The 19,859-nt window shown below is 46.4% G+C and overlaps 1 protein-coding gene across 1 annotated transcript; it reads left to right on the forward strand.

The window, feature by feature from the left end:
* The first annotated feature begins 333 nt into the window (after positions 1–333).
* Positions 334–4,835, forward strand: Nhlh2 (nescient helix-loop-helix 2). Its single transcript, XM_055628176.1, has 3 exons — positions 334–485; positions 907–1,239; positions 2,805–4,835. Exon 3 carries the CDS (start codon positions 2,813–2,815, stop codon positions 3,218–3,220), a length of 408 nt encoding a protein of 135 aa, XP_055484151.1. The 5' UTR covers positions 334–485; positions 907–1,239; positions 2,805–2,812; the 3' UTR covers positions 3,221–4,835.
* The last annotated feature ends 15,024 nt before the right edge of the window (positions 4,836–19,859 follow it).

A 19,859-nucleotide genomic window follows, 5' to 3' on the forward strand; every position in this document is an offset into this window, starting at 1 on the left:
TTGCGCTTAAGCAGTGCATCAATAATCTGAAAACAAGAAATTGCCTGCGTGGCCAGAAACTGTTTAGATGCTAGGGTTTCTATCATGGACTGCTTTCAACTGCTATATTTTATGGCACAGATTCAGTGGGAATCTGATCTGCTAAAATATTTGGGCTGTGAAAACTCCCACACTGTGACAGATGTCAAGTCCAATTAAGTGACTCATGTCCAGGTTTCTGTCCAATAGGATTTCCCATTAAATATCAATTTAGGGGGAAAATTCCATCCCCCTTCTTAAGCCTTTATCTCTTCCACCATCTCCAGGCTAAATCAATTGGTACCAGAGGAGCCAAGAAACCGCACAGGCAGCCGCCTCTTCGCTCCGGCCCTCCCAACCTCTCTCTGCTTGCCTGTCAGTGTTCCTCAGGAAGACGGTCACTTCTCAGCAACCTCTCTCAAGCATCTCCAAGCTACTGATTATATACACATATATGTTACCACAAGGTAAAGAGGGGAGGGAGTCGGGCAGGGGAGGGGGTGTAGCCAAGCCTTGAAAGACTTTGAAACTGTGAAATAGGAGTCCGTTTATGCATCTTATAAGCTAGTGAGGGACAAGACAGAGGCGACCTTAAGCCCAGTTACCCGTATTGTGTTGCTGGGAACCGGGGAGACATCAGCTGAACAAAGCATTATCTTGAGGGGGAAAAAAAAGAAAGAAAGAAAGAAATCACTTCTGAGCCCCATCCATTCCTGCCCGCACTTGGCAGTTTCCTCCCTGCCCGATTAAGGGAAGGGAAGGAGTCCTCAAGGAATGGAATCCTATCTTAACCATCTTTCTTATTGATTATTCCGCTATTAGAAAGTGGAGGAATCAGCCCTTTGATGTGACCGTGTTTATCTCTGCGTCTCTTTTGTTACTTTATAGAAGCCTAGGACCGGGGGAGGAAGCGCGCGAGACCTCATCACTTCGCCTTAGAAAAGATCAACAACGAAATTTCCGAAATGTTTAAGAACAATTAAAAAAAAAGAAAGAAAGAACGGGCGTTTTCAATCCGTCAACTAAGTGAGCAGTCCTACCTTCCACCCCTAAGACAGCGCCGCTCGCCGTGGCGGGCTGCGAGATGACAGCTGCTCTTTCATCTGTGAACGTAATAAATAGTGGCTGCTTTTAATATTTGCCAGGATCTCTCCTCCTTGTTCCCCTGGAATTTTAACTCCAAAAGATTGGCGAAAAGATTATCCGCAGGGCTTTTGCAAGGTAAGGCATCTCTGCGTCTCTCTCTCTCTCTCTCTTTTTCTCTTGAAATTAAGTTGATTCATATTGCATTTTATAGGAGCATCCCCACTCACGGTCACGGTCATGGCCACGGGAAGCACCATCTAGGACTATTTAAATACCTGGAGAATTTAAAAGCGTGGAGGACAGCCCGGGAACTTTTTGTCCGATCTGTAAACTACGTTGTGATTTTTCTCCCTGTTGTATCTCTGCCCCCTTCGTGCCAACTGCGTAGCTTGTTTCGCTCATAGACGTAGCGAAAAGCCCGCGGGGGACCGCCAGCGGTTCGTTTGGCCCATTTGTTGTTATTCCGAGGATCCGTTTTCCTTGCACGGAAAACTGTCTCCGAGCTCCGGTCGTCCCCGGTCGCTCCTGCGCAAGTGCAGGGCCAGGAGCCGAACCCACATCCCCGGGCTTTTGTTCCTCCGGAACGAGCCCCTGACGGGTGGTTCGGAGCCTCGCCGGCCAGGGTCACACCGGGCCCTCCCAGCAGCCGAGGCCCGAGCGCTCAGCCCCGGCGGGTCCCCGTGCCCACCCGCCCTCCCCGACCATCCCTCGAGCCCGGCGGCTCCCGAAGACGCGCGGCCGGGGCCCTTCCTCCGGGCGCTCCGGAGCGGCCGGCCCGAGGTGGCTCTTCCAGGAGGGCATCTTCTGGGGACGCGGCCGGGCCTCCCCGGACCGGCGGGGCGCCGCGGGGCTCGGGTCCCGGGAGCTCGGGGGCGTCCCTCACCCCCCGGCCGCGGGGTCCATCCCTCCCCTCCCCTCCCCTCCCCAGCCTGTCCTTCCGCAGCGACCCGGCGGCCTGCGTTCTCCCGGGAGGTGGTCGGCAACCTGCCGGGCTTTGTGTGACTCGTGTCCCTAGGTCCCCAATGTGTGTGGCAGGCTGCGTGACAGATGGTGCTCCGGGAGCGTGCGAGGGCCGAGGAGTCAATTTTCTTTTGAAAGGGACCGAACACATGTGTTCGGTCATTTCTTTATTATTTCGGAGAGGGACCGTGCTGGGGGGTTGGGTGGGAGGGGGACACACACCGGAGCCTTTCCGTCTCCGGCCCGGGGTTCCAGAGTGGGGTTCGCCCTCACCCGAGCGCAGCCCAGACCCCCCGGGCGCTGCGAGTCTCCGGCTGCCTGGCCCCGGGGCCCCTAGGGCGACAAGGACGCTCCGCGTCTCCATTCAGACCCGGAGGCATCCGTCCTTCGGGCTCTCTCGCGTGTCTGGGAAGGGGCCGGGGCCGGGGAGGCGGGATGGAGCAGCTGATGTTTGGCCAGAGGAGGCACAAGATGCCAGCCGGCCCCGCAGGCCCGTGGTCGCTCTGCCGCCCCAGGGCCACCGGCCGCCTCTGTCGCCTGCAGGCTCTGGTGTGGGGCTCGGAAGGCGCTCAGGTGGCCAGCCCCTTGCCTCCCCACGCTCGCGGGCCTGGTGCGCGGCGTGGACCCGGAGGACGCGGGCCCCCTCGGAGTCCGGGCTCGCTAGGCCCCCGCCCGCCACCCTTCATTGTAAACCGAGCGTCTGGTTCCTTTGATTGACAGACTTTCTGACTCTCCATCAGCCTCCAAAATGATGCTGAGTCCGGACCAAGCCGCCGACTCGGATCACCCCAGCTCGACGCACTCGGACCCGGAGTCCCTGGGCGGCGCCGACGCCAAGGTGCTGGGCAGCGTGTCGGACCTGGAGCCGGTGGAGGAGGCGGACGGCGACGGCAAGGGCGGCCCCCGGGCCGCGCTCTACCCGCACCCGCAGCAGCTGAGCCGCGAGGAGAAGCGCCGGCGCCGGCGCGCCACGGCCAAGTACCGCTCGGCCCACGCCACCCGCGAGCGCATCCGCGTGGAGGCCTTCAACCTGGCCTTCGCCGAGCTCCGCAAACTGCTGCCCACCCTGCCCCCGGACAAGAAGCTCTCCAAGATCGAGATCCTGCGCCTGGCCATCTGCTACATCTCCTATCTCAACCACGTCCTGGATGTGTAGAGAGGGGGACGCCGCGGGAGGCCGCCGGTCCCGGCGTCTGCCGGAGGCGACACACCAGGATTGTGAGGCCGGAGGATAGCCCAGAGACACCTGGACGCGGGGGGAAAGCTTGCAGCCTCTGTTTTTTCTGCTCAGCGAGGAGACAGGGAAAGGTTTTCGAGCCTGGGAGGTGGGGTTGAGTGGAAAGAGCTGGGACCTGCAAGGTTAGTTTCTTGGCCAGAAGAACCTTCTGGAGGCACCTAGAAGGAGTTGCCCCGGGGCCTTGGGTGTGTTAGGATCCCTTTAAGGTGATTGCTTTAACGCCCTGGAGACCTCGAGCTCCCCTATGTCTATAGTCACCACACATCTTCATGTTCTGAAAGAATGAGGGCAGCTCATCCAGGCTGACGGCTTCAGACTAAGCCTATCTAGGGGTTTTCTAATTGACAAACCACTAAGCTTTGGGGAGAAAGAAAAAGAAAAAGAAAATCTTTCCCATACAGAGATTAAGACACAGAAAGGTGTACCAGCAAACTTTTTGTTCCTTTGACAAATGAAAAACTACATTGGAGAATAAATCGGAATCATTGGTGAAGTTACAAGAAAAGGATACATTCAGAACAGACAGGCACACGGTGAGAGGATTTGAGCTTGGTGAGATTTTAACCCCAAGATAGGACACTAAGGTAGATAGAAAAATCCGTATTTAAATGGAAAATTCAACATCTGATTGCTTTTTTTGGGCAGAGTGCCCCATTAAATATCCAAAAAACAAAACAAAAAAAACCATCTACTTGTGATCTTACCGTGTGGACCCGTAGATGCAGTTAGAGAAAGACAAACCTATTTTTATTTATGTTGGAAGAAGTAGAGTATTTTTTTCAAGACATTTATTTTTCAGAGTGGTGATAATTTTACTTTGGATACTCTGTGCCAATTTATTGATGGTCAAGTGTTTACACTTTTTTCCCCGTGAAATGATTGCGTCGAACTCTTTCTGTGTTTGTTGAGATTATCTTGTGGTCTCCCCCCCCCTTTTTTTCTGATTATATTGCACTTGTTTAAGAGAGTTCTCACTTCCCCTGTTTCTAAGCATATTTTATATATTAAGAAGTTGGTTCTTTTGTTGTGAGATCAGCAACACTAGCTCTTCACTGTTATAGTTTTATAAAAAAGTTAAGTGTTGTTATATCTTACCTGTAGTTTTGTCTGAAAAGTACTTTACAAACTGTTTTTAAGGAGAGTAGTTTCTTTGTGTGTGTGCGCGTGACGTTTGTGGTGTGGGATGATTTTAGGAAATGACATTATTTTCCTAAAAAAAGAAAAGACAAAAAGAATTCAGAACTACTTTCCTCTGTGACAACCAAAAAGAAAAGTCTATGACCTGGAAATGTTTCATGTTCTTAGCTGTGAAACTCTTAAAGTAAGAGGTGTATTTTAGAGACAAGGGAGAAAGGAAAAAAAAAAAAAAACAACACATCTGCTATCCAAAGATTTTAGTCTTTTTCAGGGTTTTTTTGTGTCTCTGTTGCTTTATATAATGCAATATTTTGTAGTGAAAATAGATATAACCTGGTTTCTACCTGACGAGTTTTTCATATCTCATGATTGGTCGCTGTTTTGCATATAAATAAAGGTATCAGATTAAAGTCCTCTTTATTTTAAGCATCTGTCTAGAAATCAAACCTGCTGCCTAGGCATGAGATATCTTAATGGATTCAATTCCTTAGAAAGGAATTAGTAAAGCAAAACAAGAAAAAAAGCAGAATATATATATATGCATACATACATACATATACATGTACATATACATATATTCATGGACTGACATTTTTGATGGTTTGATAAATTTGGATATAGCATAACCTGGGATGGTATCGATCATGTCATGTCCATGAGGAACAGCAGGGTGGTATGTATGTAAAAACATTTCGTGGATCATAAATGTCCTTTTGCTTTAAAGGAAGACTGTGTAACTATCTAACCCAAGCTCTTGGGAAAACTCAGGGCCAAGAGGGGGCCTGCATGAAGTGGCAGGGAAAAGCTGACAGCGGTGCCCTACACCCATGATCCCAGCACCTGAGAGGTGGAGATGGGAGAACCAGGAGCTCAAGGCCATCTTCAGCTATGTAGGGAAGTTGAGGCCAGCCTGGGCTATCTGAGACTCTGCCTCAAAAGGAAAAGGCAGTGAGCAGACAGGCCCTTGGGACAGCCCTCCCTCCAGTACAAGGTATGTGTTACTGAAGCTTCTAATCGGCACCCACGTTCAGCACATGACACGCTTGCAAAGGGAAATGGCCTTAAAACAACGTTAAGTAGAAGTATCATCTGGTATAAAACACAAATACTGTTTGAGCAGAATCCATGAATAACTTATAACCATATTCCTGTATGGACATGCACATGTGGACCATTGTGAACATATCACACCAAATACCTTGTTTCCATACTTTAAAAAAGTGATTACATGGAGTCTCAGTTTATGTGCATACCGTCTGTGGGCTCTTAGTATTTTTGTTTTCTCCCAGGTTTCTTGTAGTAGTAAGATTCACCAATACTTAGAAAGCAAGGCTTCATTTACTTCTTCTATCTGGAGGTGCTTGGCATGAAAGCACTTCCTGCTAAGGGTACTGGAAAGGAAACCTCTCTCTTTCGCTCCTCTCTGGCTAAGGGCTTGGCCACAGCAGCAGTGGCTGTTCAGTCTCGGGGCTGCAAAGGCCTATGAGGCCCCTGTTAGAGCTGTGCTCGTCTCTAGAGAACAGGGAGACATGACAGCTGCCGGTCTTCGGAGTCTCTCTCACCCTAGTAAATGCTCCTGTGCTAAGGAAACGTCCAACCTCTGGGAACCGTCCACATGCCTTGTCCTGGACAATGAGTTGAAATTGAACTGACTGACACAGCCCTTCCTTTTACAGCTAGGAGGGATCTGTTTACTCACTTCCTGGGACCACGTGTGTCCCTGCCCTCGAAGCAGGACAAAGGGCATCATCCCCAGGTTCACAACCCGCAGGATCCCAGCAGACGATCTTTGCAATGCCATTTCAAATTCTCCAGAGAGAGGCAGAGCACTGTGACTCTCACGAGAGCAGAGGGTGGCTGGCTTATCCCTCGAACGTAGCATGGGTCCAGCACCATGACAATGGGAGGGCTGAGAGAGGATTCTCTGAATAATGATGGTGAGATAATTCACTCTCATGGTGACCACTTGCTGAGGACATACTATGTGCCACGAAATGCCCTAGGTCCTAAAAATTGACGTCAAACTAGACAATGCTGAACGGGACACTGACAACAAATGGTTAAACCATTAATTTTTGAATGGCATTAAATGCTGTGAAGATCTGTAAAGCCAGGAAAGGAAGAAGGTCAGTAGCGGTGTGGACAATCTGCGCAACAAGATTAAGGAAGGCCTCGTGACCTTGACCAGCTCCCACAGTTGCCACCACGTGCTTTTCTTACAACCTCTTAATTTCTGGTCATGCCCATGAAAACAGTCCATACTTAAGCTACACCATCTTCTAAAGAGTCATGAGGGAAAGCTGTCACAGGGAGGATGAGCTCACTGCCTGTGTCACCCACCTTTCCCAGCTGGCTCCAGGCTGGTCCTGCTCCTGCTCCGCTCACCTCCTCTCTCTCTCTCTGCCCAGGGACCTGCTGGACTTTGCCACTCTCCACCCCATCCTGTGGACAGGCCACTGGGGCTAAATTCTTGCTTGCTCAGAGAGGGCCCCTCCCCAGTCCTTTCACTGCCTGTGGACTTTCACACATTAGGGCCAAGAGTGTCAGGAGGGGAGCACAGATGGAAAGGAAAGGCACACTGAGGAGAGAGAAAGTGGTTGGATGGGAAGGGTGGGAGGCTGGGGGAGGGTCATGGAACACCCCCCCCCCAGGCTGGGAACCTTCTCTAAGACCCTCTGGAATAGGAGGGTCTGGTAGCCATCCCGACAGAAACAGGTTTCTTTGAAGCTGAAGATGACACTGTTAACAATCTCAGATCTCTCAGTGGGCTTTAGGTTCCAAGCTTTGATGGAGAAAAACAATGGCTACACACTGGGTGTGGTCTCTGTCATCCAGACAGCCATCTTCGGCCACAGCCTCACCAAAGATTTTGCTCTTTGGCAGCTGGTTAACCTGAACCTGATGTGGGCTTCTCTACAGCACAAAGGAGGACCGAGGAGAGATAGAAATGTCAAAGGACAGGAGTGAGAAGGTTCGTGGGCCCTTCCTACAGCCCTGTCCATGTCCCCACGTGGCACAGGAGGGTAAGTAGCTAGCCTCCGTGCTGCTGGGACTTGGGTAACACCCTTACTGCTGTCATCATAGCAGTTTTCTTTCCATTTAGCAGCCAGCTCGCAAGCATGTCTGGCCAGTACTCTTTCCCAGGTTAAAATGGACTTCTCGTCTATTGTTATTAATACTGGTAGAGATCTCCAGAGGTTGCGTGTTGGGTGTAGACCCTGGACATACTGAGAGCAACATTCTGAGTGCCATTGCTTCATGTCATTCCCACCGCTCACCAAGGTAGATACGTTCATCGTTTACATTTAACAGACTAGAAATCGAAAGCCTAAAGCAGATAAACAACTTGCCGAGTCAGTTGATTAGCAGATCTGTCCTCACTTGTCACATTGTACAGATGCTCACTGACATCGGAGTGGCCATGCCATGTGCACACCTGCCCCTTGACCCCTGGGCAGACAGTGTCCATTCATGTACTTAGGAGATGCCTCGACTCAGGCAGCACCTGGGGACTGCAGGGACTTCGATGCACAGGGCTGCTTCATTCATCTGCGGGATGAATGTGTGGAAGACAGAGCAGCGCCCTGCCCTTAGCCATGCCCAGCATACCCTAACGTGGGGCTGATGGATCTGGAGGATTTTTTTTTTAACTTTGTAAGGTGACCCAGGGAGGAGTTTGCAGTCACACTGACTGCTGTCCCTGGCTCTGCTGTTCCTTCCTGGCTTTCAGTCTTCTCTCACCACGCACCCATCCTCACACTGGCTCTAGAACCAGCTTTTAAAATTAGTGTGGCATTCTGTTGCCTAAAATCTCTCAGTGCCCTTGTGTGTGTGGGGGGGAGGGGGATGAGATTCAGTTATGCTCTAGTTATAGAAATAACTTCATAACTTTGTTCTAGGCCTGTGGTTTTCAACCTATGGGTTGTGAGCATGGAAAAACACGTATTTCCAGTGGTCTTAGGAACAGACACCACTCAGCAGCAAAATTGCAGTTAAGAAGTAACAACAAAAATAAATTTATGGTTGGAGGTTTCCAAGACGGTTTGAGATACGTTTTTTTAATGGTCTTGACACACAGGTTGAGAACCAGTGTTCTATACTCCTTTAGCACCATCTTTAGTCACTCTTTTTTCTTTCTTTCTTTTTTTTTTTTTTTTTTTTTTTTTTTTTTTTTTTTTTGGATTTTTTGAGACAGAGTTTCTCTGTGTAGCCTTGACTGTCCTGGGTTGCTTTGTAGAGCAGGTTAGCCTCGAACTCTTAGAGATCTGCTGCCTCCGCCTGAGATTACAGGCATGTGCCACTGTGCCTGGCTCAGACACTCTTTTTAAGGTTAAAAATTGCTGCTAAACCCAGATCTACACACACACTGGCACACAGGCACCATGTGCAAACACATACACATGCCCTAGTACGCCTGGTCCTTCCACACCCAGGCCTTTGCACCTCCACTGTGATCCACCTTACACAGAGATACCCCGCTACTGCTTCCCCCATGTCTTCAGACAGCATCAGACGCTCTGCTCTTTGGTTCCCACTTGTAGACTTCATCACATGAGAATTCGCTGTTTCTCTTGTCACTGCGCCAAGACTCTAGAACCAAGTTCAGATACTGACTGTGGGTTAGTCTTTGACCTGGTCGCCAACCTCTCATGACACCTATTTTATTTTTTTAAGTTTGAAAACATATATATGTGTATGTGTGATGATATCTGCAAGTGAGTGTAGTGTTTGCAGAGGCCAGAAGAGGGGGCCACATCCCCTGGAGCCAGAGTTGAGCCAGAGTCAACTGGCTCCAGTCTGCTGGAGGAGCAATATTCACTCCTAACCACTGAGCCATCTCTCGAGACAGCCCTGAAAGCTAGTATTAATTTGTGAATGTACTAATAATCTGTGATCTCTGTCAACTGCATCTGCATTTGACACATTATGAGTGCTACAAAAAAACAGTCAGAAATCATCCTGATGATGGTTGACAGGGAACAGTGGAATTTACCATAAATGCATAATTTTAAATCACCTACATTTCTGACAGCCTCATTACACTACTGGACCTTCACTTTTTCTCTTTTTACGATTTCACGATTTCTCTCATATCCCCGAGTGTGGTGGCTAGCCTTATAGGTCAGGAGTACAGATGCTGGCAAAACAAGCTCATGGCAAATCTATCTTACAACTGGACATGGCCTTGACCAAATTACTTAATTCTGTGTCCTAGTTTCTCCATCTGTTAAGGGGACATAGGAGGGCATGATCTCTATTTTTTTTTATTTTAAAATGTTCTCTATCTATCCATCTCTATCTATCTATCTATCTATCTATCTATCTATCTATCTATCTATCTCTCTATCTATCTATCTGTATGTATGTGCATGTACATGCCAGTGCCAGAAGAGGGCATCAGATCCTCTGGGGCTGGAGTTACAGACTGATGTGGAGGCTAGGAATCAAATTCAGGTCTTCCAGAAGAGCGGCCAGTGTTCTTAACTGCTGAGCCATATCTGCAGCTGCAGTGCTACGGCTAGGTGGTAGTGTTTTTTAGGAAAGTCAATTAGTTCATGTAAAGCACTTGGAACATGATTTGTGCATGTTCAGAACTCAGTAGCACCAACTGTTTTGGATCTTTTGTTAGATGACCTCTTTAATAAGATGGGACTTAACAATAAAATACTCATAAGGTGATAGGCAGAGAAAAACTCATTGGGGTTTCCTGTTCAGTTTTGCTAAGCACTTCCAGGTCCAAAGGGAAATTTCTCATCTTGCTGGCTATTCTAGAAAGCTATCCAGAAAGTTATTGGGAAAGGGAACTCATTCAGGAGCTTCTTAAATCACCCAGAGATGGCATAGTTATAAATGTGGATAAGAGGATCTCTGGAATCAAGGCAGATGGCCTGGAAGAAAGGTCATTGAGGTCAGCCTCCCAGCAAGGAGAGGGTCAGACTGAGGGAGTTGCTGGAGAGGAAAAGAATTCCTTCAGATGAGGATTCAGGCCTGGAGACTTCCTTGTGTGGCAGGTGAGTTATATGGGGCAGAACTCTGAGAGTGAGAGATTGCCTTGGTGAATCCGTGAGGGTCCCCGTAGGTACCCGCTCTGATATCAGGAACTTATTAAGCATAACATTTTCAAAGATACTCTTACGGAGAGTGTTGCCATATCTACAAAGCTAGGATGTCAAAATGGCCTGTAGCATGTCCAGCATCTACCTTTAGTGAGTGTGTTTCCTTTTTGGTCTTATTCTCTCTCTTCTATTATTCCTTTGGACTTTACAATTTTTCATTCCCTATGAATATCAAAGCATGCTATGCCTATATAATTAATAATGAACCTTACCTTGTGTTTTAATTTTTTTAAAGATGATTAAAACATAAGTGAGTTGGGTCATTTTTAGAACAAAAATAGGCCTTTTAAATACATTTGAAAGTAAATAATGATTTACTAATTTTTAAGACTATCCCTTCTTATATCACTGTTTATTGCATTTAGGGTTAAAAATAAAACAAAACAATAGAATCAAATAACTATATATTTCAGTCTTAATACTTTAAAGGGAAATACATTATTATATACTAAAGCCAATAATAGCCTAAAATACTTCAAAGGGGAGTTTCAGTTTGGAGTATTTAAGCTAATGCTTAGAAACATTGGATGAATGGTTATATGTTTAATGACCTCTGAACTGGGAACAAGCAATTCCGGCCATGAGAACTGAAAAACCCAAACTCAACAAATTTGAATTCCATGTTTCTAAGTGAAATGTAAACCTGTAAGACAGCAAGCATATACTCGTGTCCATCGGATTCACGGAAAATGAGCGTTTACATAACTCATATATGTAACTTTATATAACATCTTTATTACAGAAGCCAATGTGCCTCTAAGGCCCTCTCCTCGAAAGCCATACTATTTCTGGAAATTCACCAATTATCCAGGAGGGATGTGTTCATCCAAATAAAAACGATGTGAAAGGAGATGTCTGAAGGCCCTCAGGGATTCAATGTTCAGCTTTTCCAGTGTAAAACCATAAGGCATTAATAAACAGTAAGTTAAAACAACCATTTGCTTTTTGAAGCAAACCCTAAACAGGACAGCATCATTCAATCCAGGAAAACATTAGCAAGTATCTCTAAAAGCTGAGGGCTCTTTCATTCCTTTTAGCATAACAAAAATACCGCCACAGCGGAGAAAGAATGTAACAGCATTTCCTATGTACCAGCCCCTCCCCAGCACCCACTTATCTGAGAGGAGTTTCTCTAGAGGCCCAGCTCATTTCTCCTTTGCCTGCAGTCCCTGGGGGACCTCTCTCCAGTCACCCTCCTTCTACTGTGAAGATTCACCCTCTACCCCTCACCTTTGACACTTTCACTCATGTCGGATGTATACCCCTTTTTCTGTCTTGAGTGGTGTACCTCAGAATGAGTTCTCAGTCCAGAAAGCCTCGCCACAGGCCAAGGCTGCCTGCGGTTGGTGGCAAAAGTGAAGATGATCATATCAGAAATGGTTACAACATGTTTGTGTGAGTGGACACACAGTCAGACCTACCTCAGGCAGGTGTGTTTTTGTTTTTTGTTTTTAAGTCAGGTGATTTTTTTTTTCCTTAGATGTTGACCAGACACTGGGAACAGGATGTGGAGTAGGAAGCTCTCTGGGGACTGAAGAAAGAGGCTCCTCTCTGAGGCTTTTGGAAGCCTGAGTGACATTGACGACGTGTCTTTGTGTGTCCCTCAGGCCCCCATTTCAGAGGAGACTGGTGCTCAGTGTCTCTTCTGCAGGGTTGTATGTGCAGATGCTCGCCTCGAAGTCTTTTGTCACTGGTCCTGTGCCCCTGTCCACCAGCAGACCCATGTGCTCTCCCTGGTTGTAGCTTGGGGACTAACAGCAATAGAGGTGAAAACTACTGCAGAGGCATACTCCACACCATCAGTTGCCCAGTCCTCTCAAAAGTCAGGAGGAAGGTAGGAAACGCTAATTCCTAAATCACACCCAGATTTCAAGGCTGAACAACGCAGGCTGCCCAGGCCACCGCTTCACTAGAAAGGCTTCGAATGAGAAAGTGAACCTGAAGAACAAGAAAACACAAAAGCTTATGCTTTCACAAAGTGTGCGGGTGTGTTGGGGGGGTGCTCTTTTCTTTCTTTCCTTTCTTTCTTTTTTTTGGGGGGGGAGGGGAGCAAAAGACCTACATTTGGAAGTGAATGTGTTTTCTCTGAAACAGCCTGGGCTCTGTCTAGACTAAAGTTATCTATTAGACAGCCTCTCTCTCTCTCTCTCTCTCTCTCTCTCTCTCTCTCTCTCTCTCACCTCCTATCACCTTCTATTTTAAACTTGGCTAGAGTGCCAGCAGATTATCACTCCCGTTTATACCGCGCTGCGTGTCTGAGGGAGGAAATAATAGTCACCATTAAGAGTAGCTCTGCGACTTGTTTGTTTGTTTCTAAGTGAAAACTTGAAAGTGAGAGCTTCTGGTGGTATTTACAAGTTTGAACTTGAGGAGCCCCTAGCTGTCTGGGCTGCAGGCTGCTCCTCTCCTCCGGGTCCTGTTTGCATGTGGGCTCGGATTTGTCTCTGGCTTCTCCTACGGTTTGGGATGAGACCCTCGCCTCCCAGGGGAGGGGGGCAGGTGTTGCTCCAGTCGAGCGAATGGAACCAAATTACAGGCCCGTCTGTCACCTCCTCTGGGAGAAGGAGAGAGTGGGTCGGGAGCCGAGGAGGGGCGGGAGGGGGAGGGGAGGGCCGGAGGGGAATGAAAATTCAGAGCTGGCGGCGGGCGAGTAGGGATGCGGCGCCCGCCAGCGCCTCCACCAGCACCGCGACCCGGCGCGGGGGCAGCGCGACCTCAGGCTCGTCTGCAAGGCGCCGGCCCTGGTCAAACGCGAATTGCCTTTCACTAAATTGACTGATCTATTTCTCGACTGTCCTGACTCGGGGCCCTGTCTCTAGTCTGCTGAAAAGAAACCACCAGCAGGTCCACGCTGAACCCAGATAACACCTACGCTTTCAGCCATGTCCTTCCGTCTTAACCAGGGCGGCCTCCGTCCCTTGGCTGAGATTTGACCTTCAGCCTTGCTGGTGTCAGCAGCTTTGTTAAGGCTGGGGAATTACCTTGAGGCCCTAGGAACATCTTGCTGGAGTGGGGCGGGGGTGGAATCTCCAGAGATCTCCTTTGGTCCGAGTGGGGGCTTCACAGCACAACCAGACTTTGCAGAACTTCAAGGACACGAATAACAAATTGCCATCACTTTGCTTTCTCTTGTAGATGGAAAGACACAATGCTAGTTGGTTGGGGCCAGGCTGGCAACAAGAGACAAGATCTTGTCAAATTCTGCGGACTTGATAGCCTTGCCCCCAGGGCTGGAACGATTAAGAAACTGTGGGTTCCTGCCACCTCTTTCAATAAGAATCAAGGTTTAGACCTACCTAAGGTGGCTGCAGCAGGGCCAAGAAGAGAGAGGATTCCTCTGTGTTTTTTTTTTTTTTTTTAATGAAGTGATTGGCAGAGATAATTCCCCACGCAGGAGGGGATCTAGTAGATAATGGGCCTGCTTAGATTGTGGCTGATAGGACTCTGTCCAGCTGATGTCAACTGATGACTAAGAAGTGAAAAATGAATTCCATTATCCAGCTGTTACTGCTGTGAGGTGCCCAAATATCCAGATGTCTCCAAACATCTGGATATTTGACAGCATGTTTCAAACCACACATCCAGATGGTTGGTATTTGCAGACAAGGAGCAAACCTGGACACAGAAGACAAAATTCACAAACTGGGGAGAGGAATAGCAAGAAGGGGTTAAAAAGACAAGAAAGGGGAGATGGAATAGGAATCGGGAGAAATTCAAGGAGAAAATATGTGAAGGGAAGTTAAAATACTTTAGAAGCACCTTTCTAAAACAGAGAACAATCTTCCATTTCTTAATAAGTCAGCTTAATAAGTCAGCTACACTCTTACCTGGCTCCATGAAAAGCATTTCTGTTTGTCTATGTCTAGGTGACAAAGGAGAGTGTATAAAAGAGTGACCAATAAATGAAGCTCAGGAGGAAATCTAACCCTGGTCTAAGCTGTACAGGGAGGCCAGCCCTGTGGGACCACAGGGAGAAAGACTGTCCATGTATAGGCAGGGGAGTAGCTATTACACATGTGAAAGAAAATTCAAGACTCCAGCCAAGGATAGCCACAGCCAGCAAAACACTGAGAGATGCTGACATGTTGACTAGTCGACTTCGCTTGCAGTTATCCATCAGGATGCTGGGTGTCCTCAGAGCCAATGACGCTGTAACAGAAGGAAAAGGGTAATTGAGTGGGGGAAGGCAGTGCAGTTGGGTGACAGATTTAGGGGAGGAGACACGATGTGACTGAGGTGAGGGTGGGAGTGAGTGTTAGGCTTTCAGAGCAGCTCACAAAGGCTCTGCAATTCCCAAGCTGTCTGTTATCTATGAAATGCAAATCAGGAGGGGAGTGACATCATGTCGGATTATGGCCACAGGGAGTAATTATTTAGACATTAAAGGCTATTGAAGGGAGTGGTTGACAATATTAATGATGTCCAGATGGACAGAGTGTGATGCTAAAATTATTTCCTAGTACAAAGAACAGGAATTCTTTTTTTTTTTTTTTTAAATCAGGTTTATTCTTCTATTGGACAGCCTATCTGTTGGAGCTTTGCTCCTGGAAGAGCTGGTGACTCTGAGAGATGATATGATCTCTGACAACAAGCAAAGAGAGATTTATAGAAGAGGCTGCATTCTCCAGCCCTGGGGAAAGGTATGGTCAAAAAGCAAAACATTTCAATGTAGTTGCAGCCATAAAAATAAGAAATTAACTTAAGAAGTAAGTGATAGGCTGTGACCAGAAACCCTCTGTCCCAATAGTCCCCCACCCACTCTGCCTTCTGACCCCAATGCCTGAGCATGTGGTAACCTGTTGCCTAAACAGCACTTTCCCTTTGCACAGCTGCCTTACACTCTTGGAGACTTAGTCTTGCCATAGGCTGCCTCACCACAGGTGAAAGTGTTATCAGTCACTGAGAAAAGTGGTCTACGAAAGCAGCTCAGCACAGCCAATGCTGCTCTGTGAACAAAAGCAGGGAGATGCCCCTAGCAAAGAGCCGAAGGCAGTGCCAGGTAAGAGCAAGCCAGTTCTAGAAGACGCAGAGGTCCAGAGCATGGATACGGGCAGAACACCTGATGGACAGTGGGAGTTCGCTCTGCCTCTCACAGAACAGGCGCCTGAGATTTGCCTGGGAATTTAGCAGGGTTCCAAGCCTTCTACCCATCTTTCTGACTGGTGTGGGAATGGATGGGTCAGCCAGACAAAACCAAAACCTGTCTCCTATGTATGTGGACTTCCCAAATGAATAAGAACCAGAGCACTGGTGATGTTTACGAATAAGAACCAGAGCACAGGTGATGTTTTTGCTTGTAACACAAAGGAAACTCATTAAATTGTCCAAAGAAGGGTCAGTTCAAGAAATGAATGGATCTCTTTAAAGATGGTTTCAACCCCCTCCCCCACATAATGGTTCTCCTGAGACTCTGTCTTACAGTACCAATATGCAGCCCCATGGTTTTCCTAAGCTAGGCGCCTATATGTCCTCATGACCCCTTGTACCAGCTTTTAGGCAATATGGACACCAGTGTACACATGGACGCATTTCTTTTTCTGACTTTTCTTCTGTGTTATGGGCTTTCTGGAGATGGGCAATCTGACTTATTAGTGCCTGTGGTGGGCCTGGCATATGACAAACACCCTGCTGATGTTTGAATAATGAACTAGAAGAACACAGAGGCAAACTTCACGAACTGTTCAAGAAGATTTAACATGGAAACTTGACCAGAAGGGAGAAAAATGTTGATGAAATCATTAAACCTGCTGTTAGGGAGGATAATTAGCATGACCTACGAAGGACAAGAGCTGTGGAAAGGTCCTTGGTAACAATCAATCAAGAGAAAGTATTTGGGAAGAGCCAAGAATGAAATGTCTTGTCTCACCCATGCAGCCACTGAATCCAGTCTTTTGAGTTCAGCAGATACATAGTGACCACACCTGAACCACTGTGCCTGTTTCATAAATCTGAGTAGTTGTAAAAGAAATGCCCTTTTTAAGACAACTCAATACATATTTTATGGAAAAATCCTTCAAATCTGGTTTAGAAACCTGAAGAGAAACTGTCAATAGTTTGCATAGAAAACATTGCACAGATTAAGGGTTAATAATACCCATGATTCGAATTACGTAGCATTCAAGTTTCAGCAAAGTAAAAATTTGGTGGAGCATAGCCACACCCCCCAGGTCTGTATGTTTATTTGTGATTGTCCTTGCACTTGACTGCCGTGGTAGAGTTTAGCAGTGGCAGTGGGGACCTGATGCTTCTCCAAACCTGAAATAGTTACGACCTGTCGTCCCATTAGAGAAAGCCAAGCCCCAATGCAGAGCATGGACTTCAGAATCAGTGTCTGCCCTCACATTCCAGGGCTGCCACTATCTGCCAGCTCTAAAACTAAAAGAAAGTCACTTGATGGTGTCCTTCCACTCCAAAGGAGGAAGGTAGCACTACCTTCTTCAGGGGGCTTGTGGGAGACATGAAATGTTTTCAGGTCACAGTTTAGGAAAGACCCAGCATATGTAAGTTCTCAAGACTCGAGAGCAAGACAGCACACAGTGTGAAGGAAAGACTGAAAATAGTCACGTTCACCGCAGAAGATGCACAGCAAGCCTGTGATGAGATGTTGCCTCATAGCCATTAGAACCGTTAGAGCCTCAAACATTTCAAACTTACCCAGCACGGCAGGTACAGTCATGATCTCATGCATGGCTAATGGGGATGCAAAATTGGTACTGGCCTTTAGGAAAGGATTTGTAGGGTTCCTTTCCCACCCTCTTCAGTGTGTCTTTTCCTCTGTGATCTTCCTGGTGCTAGAATCACTCACCTGGATGCTTTATATCTTATGAAAGCATTTTAGCATATGGATAAATATTCAAATTCCTATTTTGTGTTGAAATGAGTGCTCTGGGAAGTCATATCTTGCCATCTTGCTGATGTTACTGTGAAGTAACTCTTGACATTAGAATTAAGATAGAAGATTGTGCATGGTGGTGCATGTCTTTGGTCCCAGCACTGGGAGGTAGAGGAAGGTAGATCTTTGAGTTCATACATAAGTCCATTTTTAGGAAAATTTAGCTCTCCAAAAAATAAAGACAAAAATTTTAGAAGTTTTCACTATCTGTAATAGAAGGGACAACATATCATACCAAAATTCAAGAGCAGTATGCTCTAAAGCTTGTTAAAAGATTATTTTGATCTCATAGCTTTAATACCCAGCCAAACTATCAAGTGTGAAGACAAAAGGAAATCTTTTTTTAAACACCTAAAGCCTCAGGAAGTTTGCCTTTTACATATCCTTTCTTAGTAAACTATCTGAATGTATTTTGAAGGAAAACTGATGGCTTAAATGAAGAAATACCATTTAATATGAAATATTAATATGAAAGTTAAAAAAGTAAATTTAAAAGTTAAAAAAAAAAGTAAGAATGAATCCTAGTTAGGAAAGAAACACAGGCATACACCCGCATGCACGCGCATGCGCGCGCACACACACACACACACACACACACACACACACACACTTCCAAGATGACAATGTCACAACCAACCAGGAAAGCTAGTCCAGTTTGGAGAGAAAGATAGGAGATATTTCAATGGGAGCCTCTGATTACACAAATTTGTCTATATGCGTTAGACCAAAGGGAAGATAAAGTTAGTTGTAGAAGGAAGCACCTATGTTTGAAAATGATGTCTAATTGAGAGGCAGACAAAATGACTAATCAGAGAAAGAGTTGACAGAATAGGAAAGAGGAGCTACTGGAGAGAGCAGTGCAGAGAAAAAGGAGGCAATTTTACTGAGACAGTTTTACATACAGGTTGCAGAGAAGCTAGACATAAGAAAGACAGATGAGCCAAAGAATAAGGAGCCAGGAGATTAGAACGTATCACCAAAGTTAGTATGAAAGGGGCTAAGCAAAGCAATTCAGTCAGAAGCTGAGAAGCCTGTTTGAATAAGTCAGCTAGGAGGAGAGTTTGATCCAGAACAAGCCAGCCAGAGTTCAGAAAGAACGAGAAAGGGTGAGCTTATTCAGCAATAAGTCTCAGAGGCTGAAAACATTCTAGGCCTAGATTAGATTGTATGGATGTTGGAAGCTTCCAGGGCTAAGTTAGAAGACAGAGGCAGTAAGCCTCTGAGACAACAATTACTTTAGGCAAATAAAAGTTACTGTTACACACACACACACACACACACACACATCATTAGAAAAATATAAACTTTATAAAAATGTCAAAGTTAAGATATGAAGAAGCCAGTAGCAGTACAAACAAGAAATTACAGGACTTGAAGAAAAGCAAACTTGTTCAAAGATCTCAACTCAAAATAAGGGAAAGAAATAAAGCAGTAGAAAAGAAGACATTTTTTGAGAGGCTCTGGACTAGAGCAAATAATATAATATGTTACCTAACTTTGCTGTGAGTACTATTTGCATGGTAATAAAATACTAGTGCTGTTTGTAGTTTGTTTTTTTCTCAGTTTTATAAAAGCAAAACAAACAAACAAAAAACACTTGGGACACCTACAGAAGTAGCATGTACTGCAATGAACTATAAGCTATATACTATCCTTCATGATCCATCCCATAGAGGGTTATATTTCTCACTTCCTCTTTCCATTCCCTGTGGTGTTTATAAATACATCAGAATTTCTCTATCACTATACATCCATAAATAAATTTAGTATAAATAATAGCCTCTCAAATAAACTCTACCTGTGGCTTGGTACCTCCTGTAGCTTAGATTGTTTGAGTTTTTCAAAGAACCTTGTGTGAAAGGCTGGCTCCCCAGCTGTGGCATTGCTGGGAGACAGTGGAACCATTAGGCAATGAGGCTTGTGAGTGGATATTAGGTTGATGGAGGCTTCCCTTTGAAGACACATTGGGAGCCCTCCTCTCTTTGCTTCCCACTGCCAGGAGGTGAACAGGCTTCCCACAGTGTGCTGAGTGGCAACGTACCGAAAATAACAGGGTTAAGAGCCTTAAGAGACCTTTAATATGTTTATAAAACCACTGACGTGTCTCTGCCCATTGCTGTTATTATTTCCTCAGTGTTCTCCATCCTTGGCCAGCAAGATCCTTTAGAGGTTGGCTTCTAGGTCTCTTTGATGTGAATTTTGCAGTGTTTCCTACTCTTCTTGCTTTTGCTTTGACAAGTTGTTCTCAGACCATCTTAAACACTCTCTTCCCCAGTTCTAAAATTAGCCCTTTTCTCTGGGGCGCTCTAGTTCCTGTCAGTGCATAGTGGTGCTCAAGGACCAGAGCCTAAGTGAGGCTCCTCTCTGCTATGACTGGCCATTGCTGCTAAGTGAGTCTCATCATTTGTGACTT

Source organism: Psammomys obesus, unplaced genomic scaffold (genome assembly GCF_907164565.1).
Source record: "Psammomys obesus unplaced genomic scaffold, mPsaObe1.curated_primary_1811, whole genome shotgun sequence".
Lineage (NCBI taxonomy): Eukaryota > Metazoa > Chordata > Mammalia > Rodentia > Muridae > Psammomys > Psammomys obesus.

Coding starts and splice junctions, on each gene's coding strand:
- Nhlh2 (XM_055628176.1), top strand. CDS start 2,813: ATGATGCTGAGTCCGGACCAAGCCGCCGACTCGGATCACCCCAGCTCG.